This window comes from Corella eumyota, chromosome 4 (assembly GCF_963082875.1).
Source record: "Corella eumyota chromosome 4, kaCorEumy4.1, whole genome shotgun sequence".
Lineage (NCBI taxonomy): Eukaryota > Metazoa > Chordata > Ascidiacea > Phlebobranchia > Corellidae > Corella > Corella eumyota.
Window position 1 is genome coordinate 4,809,755 of NC_137493.1, and position 19,403 is coordinate 4,829,157.

The 19,403-nt window shown below is 30.3% G+C and overlaps 1 protein-coding gene across 3 annotated transcripts; it reads right to left on the reverse strand.

The window, feature by feature from the left end:
• Nucleotides 1-274: 274 nt before the first annotated feature.
• LOC145749636 (transient receptor potential cation channel subfamily A member 1 homolog) lies at nt 275-16,017 on the reverse strand. Of its 3 annotated transcripts, none has more exons than XM_082565459.1 (29): nt 15,739-16,017; nt 13,591-13,768; nt 13,148-13,242; nt 12,852-13,037; nt 12,459-12,617; nt 11,980-12,136; nt 11,082-11,201; nt 10,166-10,367; nt 9,796-9,979; nt 9,307-9,414; nt 8,694-8,896; nt 8,070-8,214; nt 7,300-7,320; nt 6,061-6,274; nt 5,648-5,763; nt 5,181-5,318; nt 4,651-4,743; nt 4,189-4,417; nt 3,950-3,995; nt 3,725-3,860; nt 3,401-3,604; nt 2,992-3,192; nt 2,628-2,747; nt 2,339-2,416; nt 2,124-2,192; nt 1,728-1,907; nt 1,396-1,566; nt 1,029-1,214; nt 275-777 (listed from the first exon to the last, which is right to left on the reverse strand). In XM_082565459.1, the coding sequence occupies exons 1-29, from the start codon at nt 15,928-15,930 to the stop codon at nt 589-591; spliced, it is 4,320 nt and encodes a 1,439-aa protein (XP_082421585.1). In that variant the 5' UTR covers nt 15,931-16,017; the 3' UTR covers nt 275-588. The 3 variants fall into 3 exon arrangements, with proteins under 3 accessions (XP_082421585.1, XP_082421586.1, XP_082421587.1); XM_082565460.1 differs by lacking the exon at nt 7,300-7,320 and adding an exon at nt 7,562-7,582; XM_082565461.1 differs by lacking the exon at nt 7,300-7,320.
• Between the last annotated feature and the right edge of the window lie 3,386 nt (nt 16,018-19,403).

Below are 19,403 nucleotides of genomic sequence, written 5' to 3' on the forward strand. Positions count from 1 at the left end.
GAACCTACGACCTCAAGTGTGTTCTTGCCACTACATCACGCCGCCGATGTTAATATACGATATAGTATAATTTACGATAAAGAGTTTTGTTAATTTGAAATATGTTTTTTCAATTTATTTAAATTTAAAAGTGTAATATTCTAAACGTTTTTACACGAACTTTTGCTTACAAACACAGAAAAGCCTGACCAAATTTTCGTATTTTTAAATATTTTTTTGATGAAACTTTTTGTTTTGTGTTATTTCTTCTACCTAAAACTATATGAAAACAGCATTCGTAGTTTGGTCTACTTATATTTAAACAAGCTAAATGAAAACTATAAGTGTAATAGTCACACAAATTGATAAATATGGCCCAATTGACAATAACCGAATATTTTAACAAACTAAAACCCACTACAACAACCGACTGCAATGTTTTTTATAAAAATATACCAACGTTACTACAGTCATTAAAAATTAAAACGAAAATAAATTAAAAACATGTCATCTTTAATTAATAAACAAAAATTCTAGATTATTTATACAAAAGTAAACTTAAATGTCGTGGAACAAAATAAATGTCTTCTTTTTTAAATAGTCCAGTAACTATACGTTACTCATGTATTTTTCTTTTACAAGAACAATTTTCATTTCCTCCAAGTTCTCCATGATTTCAGAACGACTTTTTTCGATCATGTTACTACAGCGAGATAAACCGTCGTCTAATTCCTTCCAAGTACGAGCCAATAATGTTGTCTGCATTGTTTCCATTTGTTGTTCTAACTCTGATTTAACCTAAACACAAAGCATGCAGTGTTACATAATTTTATAAAGCAAAATTCATATGTTGTAATTTAGTCCTTTTAGCAAAAGGCATTTTTGTTAAGACTACGAATTTTTTTTATATAGACCTAATGTAGGCTTCGCGATTACCAGTATACTTTGAATGCTAGTATAATTTTAACTAAAGAATTAGCCTTTTCTTTAGGAGTTAATATACTGAATTGTATTTTTAATTCAAAATAACTATAATTATGTTAACTTACGTTTGCAATTTGTGATTTAGCCCGGTCAAGTTCGTCCTGCAGGGAAGCCACAACCGTTTGTGTGTGATCAACCCTATCCCTAGTTGTCGTGGATTCTAGCTGTGTTGTTTGGGTAAGACCGGTGTGAGTTTGATCAATTCGTTTTGCAATATTGAGGTTAGTAGTCTGAAGATCATCTTTAAGGTCCTAGAATTCAGTGCACGAAGAAAATGTTTTTATTTAAACAATTTAGGCCTACTGCAAAGATCTTAAACTGTAGTCGACCAAAAAAAAAAAATGTTATCAGAATATTAAACGAATCGTTAAACAAGAAATACCCTTTGTTTAAATTATCATATTATACAAAATTCATAGAATTACTACTTACATCAGCATAAAACTTTGTGTCCTTTTTCACATCGCGAACTATCGACCTAACAGTCCTTACACCTTGTTTAATTTCGGTTTGATCCACTATCAAGTCTGCTATCTTGTTTCTTAGTAGAGACAAACCATTTAGGACTCTGTCGGACATGGAACGCGATTCTTCGTTTTCAGTCTACACAAGATTTATGAAAATTATACAGGCCTTTAGTCAAAGAAATGCATATATTTTAAAATAAATAACCTGAAAGCATAACTGTTAGTTTTTAAAAGGTGGTGAAATGTTATACATTTTACATAGAAATATATTTTATTTTTAAAAAGAATAATGCTTACAGCTTCTTGATCCAGAGCTTTGCTAATGTGCTCATAATTCATTTCAGAATCTTCCAACAGAAATCGTTTTAAAAAGTTTGATTTTCGATATTTGTTGATTTCAAGAATTTGTTTTCGTAAGCAAACCCGCTTGCGAATAAAAGCAGGCAGTGTGAATTCAACTTCCAATGCTAAGTCAACCTAAACAAAAACAAAATTATTTTTTAAAACCAACTGTTAAAATTATAAGAAGGTTTTGTAAATAACTGAGGTCAATAAGTATAATAAAAGAAGGCTTAACTGTAGCAACGCATACGTTGACTACACAGTTACATTAATGTATGACCATGATCAACTTTAAAATAACATGATGGATATAGAAAATATTAGGTATTAAAGTGAAAACAAAATTATTACCGTCATTCCAAGTCTTTCCAAAGTTGCATGCTCTTGCACATCACGAATATCTCCGACAGCCAAACCAACCTATTTTAAATAGTAAATTAGCATGTTATTTGATTGTAATGTAAAGTCAAACCTATTAAAAGTTATTTTGTTTTACATTTTCTCTGCTTTTTACGAGAAAAACCTTTAAATTTATTTGAACAGTTAAGTTATATTGTGATACTTACCAGTAAATTCATGATGATGATCGTCATGACAATAAGAAAAATTACAAACAAAACAAAGCTGACCTGTTTTGTGTACAGCTATATAAAAGTAAAAATATTTACCAATCAAGTCATAAACAACAAAACAATATACTATCCAGCAAATTACATTTACTTACAATTAAAAAATATGAAACTAGCATAATTTCAGTCTTAAAATTTTTTGTAATTGTTTTTTCTAAAATGGATTCTCAAGTTTTTATTTTAAGTAATTAATAAATTTAAAAAATGAACAACTGATTTGAATTACCTCGTTTCTGTAGTCCAACCCATTTGAATCGCCTGAAAAGAACTTTGAAGTATAATCCATCTCTCCAATCATCATTACTGTTGTAGATACTAACGATTCGTACCAGTTTTCAAATACAAGCTAAATAGACAAAAACAGCTCTTTATTTTTCTAGCTTTAACAATGCTACCAAATTGCAATTTATTCAGGTGGCCAAAATGTATAAATTTTGGTTCTACCTTTTGACAAATCATGTAACAGGCAAAACTAAATCGCGATATAATAAACTAACATTAAAAATATTAGAATAAAAATATCAATAGTAGAACAATTTTAACTAAAGTAACTACAAATGCATTAGATTAAAAAAAACTTGTGGTTTTACCTGATTTCCAATCAAAATAGTAAAAGCAAATGCAAATCCAAGAATAAAGAATATAAATATCATAAAGAACTGGCCGAAAGTTTTAAGAATGTCAGTGAACATGACAACGAAGATCCCAAGCCTTGGAATTTTCTGTATGAACAAAAGTAGTCCCATCCAAGATAGAAACACTGCAAACGCACCGACCTCTTGTTGCCATTCCTAAATTAATAAACAAAACATTTAAGTATCACCAAAAGATTTTAAACAATAGTTTTAGATTTTACTTTAGTTCAAAATCCCAAATTAAAAAACACAAAGTAGCAAAAGTTGCCACAATAACTAAATAACTAATATACATTATTTATAAATCTTTGGCAAAAGTTACTAATTTAAATTTGACAAATTAATCTAAATGTTATAACTTTACCTGACGTAATCCTGTGTCAGCCTGGAGTCCATTCAAGTAAGTGAAATTAGAACTTGTGACCGTTCCACCACTTATCTTTACAATATCGTCCAGTGGATAATTCCAAAAGTCGATGCAAAGCACCAAGCTTAAAATGTAAAGAGCAACTTCGACAATATTCGTCAAATTGATGTAAGCAAGGCGTTGGTTGATAAGTTGAAATAACTTGAACAAAATAAAAATATGTTTAGTAAACTTGTTTTAATTATGTAAAAGTAGTTTATTTCGAGTTAAATATAAGTAATATTTTTTTTGATTAAAATTTTTTTTGTTAGTTTAACTTACCTCTCGCAGTAAATTAAATATTGAGAATGCAAAGATAACCCATCTTAAGTTGTTTAGGGGGGTTGTTAAGAATTGACAACCTGTCAGCCATGGCCACGTGTCCAAGACATCAGATCGATAGAAAAAACATTCCCTCCTTAAATGAAAAATAAAGTTTAAAAAATTATTTTAGAAAAATCTTTGTATATAAAAACCATAAAATTAAATTTATTTTACAATTTTTACCCGGAAGAGTTAAATAACGTTTCTGCTGAGGTAGATAGGTTGAGATCTAAATTAAATTAACAAAATTAAATAAAGGGCATTAAACAAAAATTTTTCATATAAATTAAATTAGCATATTTTACAGCATATTAGTTGTTGCTTGTTTTTATTTAAACATTTGCGTTTTACTCATACAACAAACCTTACTAAGTAACGTTTAATACAATACTAGCAAAAGTTGGAAAAAAAAATTCACTTACTGGTCGTGTTTCTATTAAAAAACAAGTATTCGCGAAACTGAATCATTTTCTGCCAATCTATGCGGTAAAAAGGAGGCATAAGCATCATGTAAGTGTTTAGAACAATCAGATAAGCTGCAAAAAATATCAGATTGCTATAGTAAACGTAGCGACCATATCTTCGCCATTTGTGATTGAGTAAACCGGTCACCACGGGATGGAGCAAGAGGTTTTCGCATTTCGATTCGACCTAGTCAAATAAGAAAAAACGTAATATCACATTTCAACAAATAAAAAATATACTTTTTACATTGATACTGTATAAAACATAGAATATTATTTTAACTTATAAAGTTTATCCTTTTTTTAAAAAAAAATTATTTAATATTAAATTAAAGTATAAAAATATTGCAGTCGTTGTTGACCAACTTAAACAAAAATGTTAAAAAATCTATTGTTACAAAAAAGCAAATGTCATGTTACCATTATATTCAGAGGATGGTTCTGCTGTAAAATATCAGAGTTATCGTCGTAGGTATGCGCGTCTTCAGTCAATTGATCATGTTCATCGTACACCTGAACAAACAATGTTTGTTTAATCACAACACAAAGAAACGAGTAATAAAAAATAAAGCAAGAAACTCCGAGGCCTTCGAATTCTTTTCGCAGTAAATACTCTTGCAAGTCACTGCTGTGTTGCAAGTTTCCTTGGTCAAAGTTTAACTAGTTTTACGACCCGTTATAAGGTAATAAAAATGCCTGAAACAGATTTAAGATTTTGGATAATGAAAACACCACAGAATAAATTACAGATTTGTGGCCTGTTCTATAGCTAAATTAAATATTGAACAATAAAAGTAAAAACTGCATTCCACATCAAGTTATGTTAACATTTAAGTTCCTAGTCTACTAAAACAGTTATATTTTATTGAATTAAGATTAATTTTATTTACAAAGTTAAAAAAATACATTTTCTTTTAAAAATTTTTTTTTTTTATTCAAAAAAGTTTTACCGCGTATATGTTGTCCTCCGAGGTAAGAGCAATCGTGTCCTCCTTTCCTCCGGAGCTTGGTCTTCCAGCTCCCTCCACCCTCTCCATCCACTCCGTGCATGCGTATACGTCATCAAAGAATTCGTAGGATAACGTCACCTAATTTATGACGTCAGTTTATAGAATGTGTGATGCCAAAAATAGTTTAAAAAATGGTTGTTTTTAATTAAATCGTAACGGTCTCTTTAATATTTAAAGTTTATTTGATTTTAAGGCGTTTTACACCGTTAAAATATTTAAGGAATTCATATTGTTTTCTCCACAATGTTGTACACATAAATTTCGCATAAAAATATGCACAATTTTTAAAGATAAAAATGTCTTCATTTTTAACTAGCAAAGCGCTTTTCAAAAATAACTTTGGTAAAAAAAAATATGCACAATTTTTAGTTTGTTGTTTTTAATGTTAGCTTTAACTGTTTGTCTACCTTATAGTCGTCATCTTCAGGTTTTTTGTTATTATCGTGCACACATTGGTTACAAACTATTTCTGCCATATCTTCCATTTTCCTGATCAACTTTCGCATTGGTGTGTTCAGTCGACCTAGAAGTCAAGAAGTAATGCACATTGTTATAGTATGTTATCCTAGTTATTACTTATTAAGGCTAAATACAAAAAAAAACACTTTTTTAGTGTGTTTGTGTGTGTTTTTATTTGGGGTGTAGCGTTAAAGTGCTTGGTTTATCCGTAAACGCCGGATTTAAGACTACAGAGATGAGCATTAGTGCGACTTGAACTTGAAACCTTTTAGTTCGTAGCACGATATCACTACTCATACCACACTTACACAAAAATTAAAAAAGTTAGGTATAACAATTTAAAGCGAGATAGCAAACCTACCGGTCACGGGGTGAATGACAGCGTTTTTTAACGAAGATTTCCAGGTATCGTGTTTTATCAAAGCCAGTACGCACTCCTTTTGCGAAAAATCAATGGCGTAATCCAAGGCGTTGCGACCGTCAGCAGAGCGAAACGTGACGTCAGCTTTCCATTGAAGAAGCAATCGAATGATGTCCACGTGGCCGCGCTGACAAGCAAGATGAAGAGCGCACACCTGATTTAATAACACACCATGTCATTTTTTGTTACGTCACAATTAATAAGTTTACATTATATTTATTAAAATTTATAAATTCCAGCAAATCGATATATAAGTGTATTCACTAAATTACTTATCTAAAATTATGTATTAAAAAACGGCCATTAACTAGGTTTAGATTTAAAAAATTTGGTCAAACTCCAATAATTTTTTCTTTATTTAACTTACATTGCAATTATGATAATATTTTAATATTACTTAGTTTATAGCAGACTTAAAAAAAAGTTTTAACAAAAAAATAATTCTACATGCAACTTTGCCAAACCCACACCAAACAAAAAACACTTTTCATGCAATTTGCCATTACAAGATTCAGAAGCATTCTTTTGAATCATTTTTTTTAAAGCACCGCGCTGAAAATGCATTTTTGTACCTTACCCGCGTGATCTGATGTAACAACACATGCATTATGACGTCATATACAAATAAAAAATCAAGTTAATAGCTTATAATTGCATTTTTGCGTCTGCAGGGTATAAAAAGCTGCAGTATGTTAGTAAGTCACCATAAAAAATAACATTTACTTAAAATACAGGCGCATACGATTTAATCATAACAGGCAAACTTTTAAACAGTTGTTTAACATAATAGAATCAAAGTTTTTTTTTAAAGATATTAACAGACAATTTTGTAACTGCCAATATCACTGAAAACCATTTTGGAGAAGGGGTACAAACAGGTTGAAAGAAAATATTACCAGTAATAACGTTTTTGGACATGTGGTTTTTGAAAAAAAATAGTTTTCAGTAATAGGTCAGTGATCCAAAATATTTTTCAATCCAACTTCCAGGAATTGTTTGGCGTTAATAATTATTTTATTAAAAAAGAAGTATTTGAAAATTGTTTTACAGAATTATCAAACACCAAAAAAACACTCGATTTGTTATTGTTTCAAGAAATGCTTTAAAAATTCAGAAATTGATTATTTTAAGTAAAAAAATGAGGATAAATTTAGAAGAAACACACTCGCAAACATTTACCCGGCCACTGACGGCGTAGTCCTGTTTTCCAAGAAATAAAAAAAATTAAAAGCCTGAATTTAAGTTAAATACACAACAAAAAAGTTAAAAAAAGGAACCGGTATGATATATGGAAAACAATAAACTTATTCCATAATGTAGTTGACAACGCGTTTGTTCAATTTAATTTAACTTTAAATTAAATAACATGAACCCGAAATAAAATAAAATAAATGTGGTAAAAAATAACAATAATGACGTTTAAAAAGTGACATTTATTTACCGAACAATGTACGTGGTGTTCCTGTTAAAAAAAACTTAATAACTTAATAAACTGCAAACGTAAATTTACATTTTAAAAAAGCCTAATGACAATGCATGTATGTATCTTATGAGAATTTAGAAGCTAAAAATGCAAATTTATTGAACCTAGGTCACATGGTTTGATTCCCACGACAATATGCTATAGTGGCCCTCCTTGATTTTAATAAATTATTTATTACAGAACAGGTTTAAAAGCATAAAAAGTCAGCCAACAACAGATCATTTAGCAAATCAATACGTTAAGCTGTAATACAAAAACGCAGGGACTACATTTAAACACAATATTTGTTTGGTAAATTTTTTACTCCAGAATATAGAAAAGTTTAATTACATAAACTTTAACAATTTTTTCTTTACATACACATGAATATTTTATTTAATACGCATATACAACACCGTAAGCATATTTGCTCTTTTAGACTGCAAAGCGACTTTTGTTATTAACCAAAAAAAGCTTTAAAAATTACCTTAATCTTTCCCCTAGGTTGTACACTGGCACCAGCCTCCAGTATTGCTCGTGCTGGTTTAACCCAACCCGACGCTGCTGCACAATCCAGCGGAGTCCATTGTTTTGCATTTCTCATTTCGATATTGGCCCCTAGGCTTATCAAACTAGAACGACAATAAACACATTATAGAAAAAATAGATAACAAAGTTGTAGGATGTGTTGTGATTACAAATTAATGCAGAAAATATGTAAAGCATTCTAAAGTTGTCTATAGCTAGTTTAAAATAGTACTTCAAATTTATATTTGTTTAAAAAAATAACGGATTAATAGCTTTTAAAATTTAATGCTCTTAAACACACAGATTTTTCGTATATATCTTTATTCTGGATGTGGGAAGGTCTAATGCGCGACCTTAACATAGGGTAACATTAGTTACTTCGACCCAGTCTCGAATTGCATTTATCAGTTTGGGATATCATATAAATTATAATTTCCCGGTAATTATGCTATTGATTAAGTGCTGACTCAGCAGAAGTTTACACTGTTTAAACAAATCCTACTTAAATAAATAGTTAAACAATACAATTAAGCTAGTTAACTAAAAAGGCATCTAAACATTATTTTTAAAATACAAGTCTTACACTGAAACACATTTTAAATTTCCTCCAATCGCAGCTAAATGAAGCGCAGTATTCGATTCCTCATCACCGGAGTTGATAATCGAGCGATCGCGGTATACCAAATCAGGTATAATAGAATCATGACCATGAAGTGCAGCCATGTGTAACGTGGTTCTGTCGTCATCGTTCTTTATGTCAGCTGAGGCCCGGTATTCAAGAAGTAACTGAAAATAAATTATTGTCATAATTTTGAAAATATTTATTTTATATCAAGGGTGTTTTAAGGCTAAGTCCTTTATGGGCAATTTAACATTATAGAAAATCTATAAAAAACAGTTTATTATAAAACGTATATGATTGCGTAGTGTTTGACCACAAGGTTATGCTTTTTTAGGTGTTAATGGCTCTAGAAAAAACAATTTGATACTTAGAACTTATTTATTTATTATCATTATTTTAACAAAACAAAATTTTCTCCCTCATTTAGTATGTAAATATAATTTTTTTGTACCTAGAACTTTAATTCTAACTTCAAACGACTATTAAAGTACATAAGAAAGGGCTTAATGCATTTGTTTGTTAATGAGCTAATAGACAAAATGATTACGAAACAACAGGACAAAAATTTTCCTACTTTAACAGTCGAGGCATGCCCTTTCATGGAAGCAAGATGTAAAGCTGTGTTGTTGAATTTATCTCTTTCTTCTATCATCAATCTCATTTTGTTCTTTTCCAGTAAAAGCTAAAAGAAAAATAGATTTTTAAAGGTTATTAAAAACATAAAAATATATTAAAGCTAAGTTATGGAAACGATCAAAGGTTAAAGCCAATATTAATAAAAAAGTAAATATATGGGAAACTATACAATAAAATTTGTTCTTGCATAATGAATTTAGACTTTTATTAGACCTTTATAAAACTAAAAACATGTAAATTCTCCTTTAAAGTTTACTACTTAACATAACGCTAAATTTTCGTAAAAAATTCGCTTTTAATTAAAATGAAATACATAGATTCGTTAAATAATAACTAAATTATTAGAAAATAACAAATAATTTAATATTGCGGATCTATATTTCTTAAATTTAAATACTGAAAACGTTAAAAAATAGTTTATCCTCACCTTGCAGGCTTCCGTTCGATCCTCGTCAGCAGCCCACATTAAACAAGTTCTATCATCCTTGTCAGTCTCCGTGATGTCGGCTCTGTACTGCAGCAACCATGTGATCGTCTCAAGATGGCCGTATCTAGACGCTACCAACAACGGGGTCATGAAATCGGAGTCTTTAAGTTCAATGTTTGCTCCACTAAACAGGACAAAAAAGGGTAAAATATGGATAAAGATTTTTTCAATGCTTTTACATATTTATTGTTGGCCTAAGACAAATATTAAAGGTTACATGGCAAAAATAACAAAAAAGTAGTCACGTGACCAAGTTTTGAGACAAATGAAGTTGCCAAAAATGTTAAATATCAATTATACAATGTTTTACTTTTCTAGGAGAAATTTCACAATTCCGTGGGCGTTATGCTGACTAGCAAGTAGCAAGGGGGTGACAAGCGACGAATTTCGGGCGTTCACGTCGGCGCCTTCCTCCCTTAACATTTTCACTATTTCGAGGGTGTTCGATTGCACCGCTAGATGGAGTGAAGAGTCGTCACGTGATCTTACATGGTCAACCATACTGCCGAGCCCTAATGTAAGAAAATGGTCAATAATAACATGGACTTGTAAAAACATCAATACAACATTCAAAAATGTAGCGAACTATAACAATTTTTAAACGTGAGGCTTAACATAGCTTAAACGAGATTAACATCAAGGTAAAATAGTTTCACAACACCGTACATTTATTCAAATTGTAAGGCGGTTTAATCGTAAATTGGATCAGCAAATACTTGTAATAAAACACGATAAAAGGTTACAAGTTCGCAATTACACTGGACACCCTTTGTAAAAATAAAACACATGGCAGAAATTTAAGCTGTAAAATAGTTGGCAGGGTAAAGATAAATTAGGTTTGTGTTACTAATAAATGGGCTGTCCATATAACAAATGAATAACATCCTTTTCCATAATATCCGTTTTCAGTTCTGACTACTGACACAATTATAACTTGTTAAGCAACGTTTATGTTTATGTTTAAAACAAAAAATGGAATTGTAATTGTTATAATCTATATTTTTCGTACTAACTCATTAATAGCACCTAAAACGGAACCTTATTGTATATGTTTACAGTTTTATGTCTAAAATTAACAAAAAAATAACAAGTTCCCCTTATCGCAATTTATATATAAGTAACAATGTCAATATTAAAATGTGCTTATTATATTATAAAATGAAAGTAAAATAATAAAAACCCCAAAAGTATATTTACCAAACACAAATATACTTCAAATTTCTCACCAAATTGCTTTGCCTTTTCAATGCAAAACTTAGCCAAATTTAGATGCCCGTTTTCGATGGAAAGGTGTAATGGCAAATTCTTTTCGCCATCTGTGTCTTGCAACAATTCAGCGGCACCACCTATTAAAGGCAAATCAATATTTTGATTTAAAGTAACAATTTCAACACTTGTAGCGTGTGATTAGTAGCCAAATACGTAAAAGTATAAGCTCTGTTATTAAATAAAATACGAATTCAATGATTTTGAATGATCGAAAGCGACTTAATTCGTATAATTAACCCTTGAGGTAAGCGCGATTTGCGAGTTCCCACTGAACACCAAATAAAAGAAATTCCCAAAATATTATTAACAACAGCACAAAAAAATATTTTTAAATCACTTTGGGGTTAAAAAAAATCTATTAAGTTTATTTTACATATAAGAACCTTGTCACGCTATAAGTAATACTCCTGTTTAAAAAGATTAATTATTTATACCTTATTTATATTTTTAGCCATTTTTGTATTGGTTCAAAAGATGATTTTGTTAATAACGTTTTACAATAAAGAACTACAACATTTAAAATTAACTTTGTCATCTAACAGAATTTATAATCGTTGCATTTAAATAGTAATGATTTATTTGATACATCTTTAATTTTAAACGTATTTCCTATTCATTAAAGCTGAGAAGTATTGTATAGTTGCTATGCATGTTTAATCTTTTAATGTAGTAATTGCAAGACTTGATCAATTTAAAACAGTCAGCTCAACAATGCAATTAATTTTCAAAAACGATTAAAAAATATGTGACGTAGGAAAAAATTAAAATTACGTCACAGCCTATTAAAATTACTGTCTTAAATAAGCCTTATTTTTTCCCGTAAAAATTAAAAAAATTTCAGAATTACCAACATACCTGTGTCAGAGTTAACTTTGTTTCCACCATTGTTTTGATTATTGCCAATATAACTCGAATGTTTTCCGTCGTTGTTATTCGATTTGCCGTGGTTGTCAACATTATTATAAACTGCTTGAGCGCTTCGATTTGCAGCCTCCAACAACAACTCAGCAATCTAAAAACAGCATAAAATATTAAAAAAGCACTTTTGTTAAGCATATATTGAAACAAGAATAAACTATATAGTTTTGTAAATACTTGAGAGGTTTTAGTATTGGGTCTAGCATCTCAAAAGATCTTTTTCAAAAAAATCCGACAAAAAATTACCCTTTAAAACGGGCATACTTGTGTTTAAAAAGTATGATTATTAAACAAAAACCGTAAAGATATAACCCTTTAAAGCAAAGGGCAAGCGTACGGTTTACAATGTATGTAAAAAGGTAGACCAAAAGATTTTAAAGCAAATATAGCATTTGTAAAAAAACACCAATTGTTACCTGTTGGCCGCCTTCTGCGCATGCCAAATGTAATGGGGTCGTCATATCCTTGTCTCTGCACCGTAGGTTAGCACCTGCGTCAATAAGTGCCTTCACGATGGTTCTGCGTCCATACAAACAAGCCAAATGCAACGCGGTCATTCCCTGGTGATCCATCATCTGAAATATGCAAAAAATTACAGTTAAAATCAATTGACGTTTCCGTCGTTTGTGGCTATTTGTAAGACATCAAATCGATTAAAATAATATTAATTCAGTTTTAAAAATAAATAGGGTATTTTTAAAGAATATTTATAGAGTTGATATTTGCAAAATGACTTTAGAATCCTTTTTTTTAATTAAAAATCTCTCTTTTCAAAATTTTTAATATAAATTTATCATCAATTAACATACCTCCAATCTCAGCATGTTGCAGGCCAAAAGCTCCCGCACAACGCTGGTATTACCGCGAGTACATGCTTGGTGTAATGGAGTCAAACCCAGTGCATCTCTGGTGTTAACCTCGGCACCATGCTCCACTAAAAGAGCCAGACAACTGAAAGACTCTTCAGGTGGAAGCTCCTCATCTGAACTAGACTCCTGTAAAGAAAAATAAAAAAAACTTAGGTTGTAGCGTTATTGTTAAACTATTAAATTTTTTAATTTGATAAAGTGTTTATATTAATAAGTTAATTAATTTTTTTATTTACATCGTCGTCGTTTCCAGCATCGATAGCCTTCTTCTTTTTATATTTCGCGATAAAATGTAGAGGGGTCGCATCGTCTTCACCTTTTGTAGTCACACCTAATAAATTAAAACAACTTTACTTATAATATTTGCAAACATCAAAAAAATGATTTTTTAAATGAATTTTCTTTCTTTTAAATTGAATTAATTCTCAGTAATAATTTAAGAAAACGTGTATTACAAAATAAAAACAACAAACAATTCGTAGTAACATGGTTACTTTAAATATAGATTACCACTGATTAATATACCAACCCACAAAAACACATGAAGAATTAAATAACTAACCTTAAGAAGGATTTTATTGAATGATATATTAAGCTTTCTAGTATGCAAAAAACATTAAACGTGATAAAGCAATGGAGCCGAATAATTAACCCGACCTTTCAGGGCAAAACAACTTACTTGCACCATTCTTAATCAAGAATTTGATCATATGGTAGTGGTTGTACCGCGCAGCGTAATGCATGGGAGTTAGTTTGGAGTCGTCCTTCGCGTTGAGACGCTTCTTTTTCTGCTGGTTAGTGTGGGGAAGCCTTTCCAGCAGTTTTTCCATCAACATCACGTCGCCTTCTCTAGCAACCTGAATAACAGTAACAAAAAATTATGACATATATGTTTATGTGTTGTGTTTTTACGGTTAATATTATCAGTAAACAACATATTTAAAAAAGTCTTTGGAATATAATTTTGATAGTTTACGTTTTTGGTGTTTTTTGTAAACTATTGTGTTATCCTTTTTGTCTTTTTAAATACTAAAAAACAATAATTCAAGAGTGAAGTTTAAAAGTAACGGAAATTATACACAGTTCGTCACTTAAAAAAACATAAATGTTTCGTGGTGCTTTTAATCAATTAAATTACAAAGTTTTATATTGAACATTTCTTTTTTTTACCACCAAAAAATTGACATAATATTGTCTTTGACCTAATACCCGTTTTTGTATAGTTAACTTAACAGAAGTGGTTATTTATATTTATCGGAATTAGACAAGTGAGAGATTTAAATCTGAGTCATTTAATTTGTTTTTTTGTTTATTATTATAACCAGCCGCCCGAGGCGAATGCTATTTTTATTTATTAACCTTATGTTAGTTTTTTTTTTCTATGTCCTAAAATGTATTTGTTTTGGTTTTATTAATTAAACCTTTAATAAGCATTAAACCCTATACATTTAAAGCAAATATAGATTGGTTTAATATGGAAAATTCGCATATAAACTAAACTTGATAAACGCGTTTTTATTACCAGTTAGTTGTGTGTTTATCAAAATTTCCATGCAATCACATTCCAAATATAAATTTGGCGTTTTTTTATAGGTTAATTAATATAGAACAGTAAACTTAGCAATGCACTCTTTTCCGAAAACGATTAAAAAAGGATATGTGACGTCACAATGAATTAAAACCAACGTCACAGAGTATTAAAAACAACTTCGTGACTGGGCCATTTCGATATGCTTTTAATTTATATTCTTTATTTTTACGTGCTATAAAAAACAAACGCAAATACAAAAAAAAATCAAAAAAGTAGATTTAAATTCTGAAGTGTGAGATAGGTAAATATTATGGACGAAAAAATTTAAATACGGGTTGCCTATATATAAATTTTGAACGCCTATATTCACAACACACTATTACTTTTGGTAATAAAATATTGCTTTTATCAAAAATATTTTTTCTATTTTTACTATAGGTGCGTTGAAGTACGTCCCATTGCCTTTGAAAAGACAGATTGGTTATTATGTAGACACTAAAACAGATTAAAATTTAAAGAATTGCCTAAATTTGTATAATAAACAATATTAGCCCGAAAAATAGATTTATAATGAACTAGCCTAGACAATTAACTTCATTTTTTCCCACTTAACAAATGTGAGGTTATAATATGTGTATATTCTAAAACAAAAACAATGTTTCGCAGAAAATTAATTGTCTGTTTTTTGACAGAATATTATGTAATATAACATGGCCAATAACAGGATCTTATAAACGTTATCATAAAAAATCGTGTGTCGATTGAAATTTACTTGACCCGAACAATTTATGTGTCACGCAAAAACTTTTGACCCCGAGTTCATAACGTAGACAAAGTTGTCTTACTCACGATTACACAACAGTTAAAAAAATTAAAATATCGCCACGTGGGTGGGTAAACTTGATATTATATTTACACAAAGCCTATTCCATTACTGATACGGATCCGCACGCTTATTAAATAAACTTACGCCAAGCCGAATCCTTGTTTGTGATAACATGTCATGAAGCAACGTCAAAGTCGTGTATAGATTAGGATAATACACAGGGTTACATAAGCGCCTTAACAATGTATCCTATACTAAATCAAGGTTGTTGATATTGTGAGAATGTTATCTTTTGTAAGTTTGAAAACTCAACTTTGAAGCAGTGTTAATCCTATCGGGTATGCATAAACTGTACTATTTTGTTTTAAGCAGCCTTAAAATAATTAATATTAAACAAAAATTTTAAAATAGGCTACGGGTGGAATTAAACCAAGAACCTCAAGCTCTAAAACTATATAAAATCCACTTACCTGGTGCAATGTAAGGTTCGCAAGATCGGAGTGGGAAAAAACGCGCACATGTTCTCCCGTCTGTTGTGGGGTAGTCTGCTCTTGTGGGGTTTGAGACTGAGAAAAGGCTGGGTTTATGTTGGCCACGAGGGCCTGTCCCAAAGCCTTGGTGCCCTGAAATACGCTGTTCGACTTTCTATCCTTCAGCTCCATGGTGGCTGATGTTTAACTTGTCATTTACTTGTAAAATTTCTAACTTTTTTAATTTTTTGGTTAAATGTAAATTTTTCACTAGTTTTGGGTTCCTGTTGAAAATAATAAATCGTGTACAAATATCGGTAATATTTTCAAGTGTGGTAAAATAAATAGACCAAACGACCTCATTATACTAAACGCTCTCTTAAGAAATTGCCAAGCCCATTAAGTTTTCGTTTTTTTAATAATAATAATAATAAATCTTTATTCAAGTCAATGTCACGAAATGTATAGTTGCCACGCATTTTCGTTAAAATTAGAATCAAAAATGTCATTTTTGCCGTTCTTACTGACTATGGGCCTAAATTAATAGTCATTTAGTTTTTGATGAAAATGATTTATAGTCTCTTTGTCTTAACTACTAGCACCAAACTTAATACTGTTGACCTAATATTGTCTGTGTAAATTGAATCCTAGGCTTATTATGCTATGGTTAACCAGCTTGAAAACTTGATTGAAAAGTTTATGTTAAGGCTGCCTGCTGTTTATCGCGGATATAAATTGGTTGAAAACCATGTTTAGTTACTAGACGTTAAGTGTAGCCTTCGGCTCAGATACTTCAATAATGCGACTGCGATTTTTACCTTAATAATTTGCCTATTGTTATTATTGGCATGTGATATGTGAAATTATCAATTGCCGTATCTTAAATTGTAAAATCTTTACTTCTGGGATACTACTTAGGCCTTAAAATCTAAGTTTTTTTAATGCAATAAGAAATAGGCTATACACTGTGCTGACTACTTTATTTTTTTTCTTGTTACATAATTTTATGAACATAAGTAAATACGCCACAAAAATTAATTCACTATTTAAGTAAAATTTTGGCGTCGTCTGACATTAATATTTAACGGGCAACTTTACGCCTTTATGCTATGTAAATAAAAAAAATCCGCATTTCCGAATAAAAAACACGTAACATATCACTTACGCAATCGAATCATGAATTTATCTACGTCAATACATTTTGATGTGATTTCAGAAAAAAATTGCCTCATTTATGCTGATTACTCTAATCGTATAGGCGCACTCTGCAACTTTATGTCTGTCTGAAAAGCGTAATAGTAAACAACGGCCTGCGCGAGATTTTAAGACGACTTTTTTGCTATGTACTTTACCATCGCTTATGGCGAACGCTAAGGTGTTTAAAAACGACGTCTGTTGTTTCTAAGGGCGGCTCCGATGCCCTATCAAACAAAGTCTTATTTGCAGGCTCGAAATTCCTCTGTGTACTGAGCAATTTTTGCGATTCTTGAAAATTGAAAACTACTGGGCAAACATCGGCTAAGTTTTTGGACAAAGAAAAAACACTCGCTACCCGATTTCACATAATCAGATGTCCGCCTTGCTTTATATCAACACCAATCTGTTTTATGCCAACTTAACGATCTTCGCTTTAATTTTTAATTAGCATTAATTATACATAATTATCATGAGCCCAATTGTCGAAACATTCTCGTTAAAAATATGTCAAGGTATTTGTATACACCATGCATTATCAATGGGCTAATTACAGCTGAACTTCTGATTTCTAGCTTTAATATTTAATGCTCCTGTTAAGTAAGACTTCTGCCCGTTTAAAGTGGGTTAAAACGTGACCAAATACGTTAAATAACTGATTTCCCTATTCTATGCCTATATACTTCCGTTAAGTATATGTCATGGAGTCGTATGATTTATTGTTATGCGAACATTTGTGGAAATACGAAAAATAATAAGAAACACAAAAAATTAATTTCTGATAACTTTTGCCCTAAACTGAGTAATATGATATGTTACATTATAATACATTTAAGTGATTAAAACTCCTTTTTAAATCTGATATTGCCTATTAACCAAGCAATATTATTTTATAGGAACAGTAAAACACCATATAAAACACATTATCAGCAAATATTCGATTGATATTATATAAGACCTTTTTGCTGTATATTAAATTTGCTATTTTTGATATGTATTAACTTACAAGCTATAGTGTAATGTAACTGGCTTTATTAAACGGCGTCTTCAAACAACTACACTTTACGCTAAAAATTAGCCTCAAGTTAAACCAGCGGTTCTTAAAAATAAATCTGAGCACGTTTTTCACAGCTGTTTACCATAACCTAATGTTAAATATATTCTTAAATTGTGTGTATTTTTCTACGGTTTGCATTTTTTCTGTTTTTGTTAACTTATACATAGGTCGAGCGACGGTTTTTTATTATGCTCAAAAATACTGTTATTATTATTACGTGCACCTTATTATGTAGGCAGCAATTCGGGCTACTGATGACATTTTCAATGTATTGACAATATGGATTTAGCACGTGGTGTAAATTTTGCCATTCACGTAACGTTACACACCATTTCACTGTTAAGCCATGCGGTTGAATGGTATATGAAATCGGGTTATGCCTATCAAATAATAGCAATTTCTCTTTCATTTTTTTCTAGCCTACAAGTAACATACAGAAAAACAAATTTTTTTAGCCTGACTTGGTAATTAAACTAGGCCACTTTTGTATTAAAAGAAAACACTAACTGAATGTTATTATAAATTTAAATGTATTCATTCTAAATAGTAAATGTAATGACAAAAATTTTGCTTTAAATTACGACGGCTTTATTAGCACAAAACTTACTGTTCCTTTAACCTTTTACTTACTTAAATCCTTTCTCGCAATTCGTACAAATGTTAATTATATAAGTTAACCCTAACTTATTTATCAACACTTTCCGTTTATGTTGCTTACAAGTCACGTACTTAAAAAGGAATGATATGCTTTTGCCATTTTTAATGAGAAATCGGAGCATATTTCAATTAAGAAAAAAAATATGCCAAAATACCAAAGGTTTAAATGTTAGATTTTTATTATCAGTTTAATGTTGTAACAAATATATTAACACCTTTGTAGAAAAAAATTTTTGGTTATTATTAATTCATTATTAGAACATCGTCTGAACGAAACATGTAAAAGTGACCTTTTCGATATATTATTATTCGACAATAGGCATTTCTGTTTTTTTTTTGAAAGCAATATTATAAAACTACTTTTAGATATAGCAAGCAAACACGTTAAAAATATACTTAAAAAGGTTTAACATTCTATTGTATTAAAATAATTTAATATGCTTGTATGCAAGGAAAACCAAATAACAGTTTCTATAGTCTAACCTCATTTCCCTGTGTGGTTTTCCAAAAAAAACGACTAAAACCACTTTCTGTAATTCTCATGCCAAAAAGAATTAATAAAAGAATTAATATTTTTAGCAAATTTTGTTTAACTATTAATTAACCTTCTGTCGAACAATTAAAAATTAAATTTCTATTGTTTACAAAACCAAAACGGAAACACTTTTTTGTTAACAATCGGTTTCGTTTGTTTTTTATTAGAGGACTGGTAACCGCAAGGTCGAAAATGCTTAATTTTACTCGGTGCGCAAAAAAG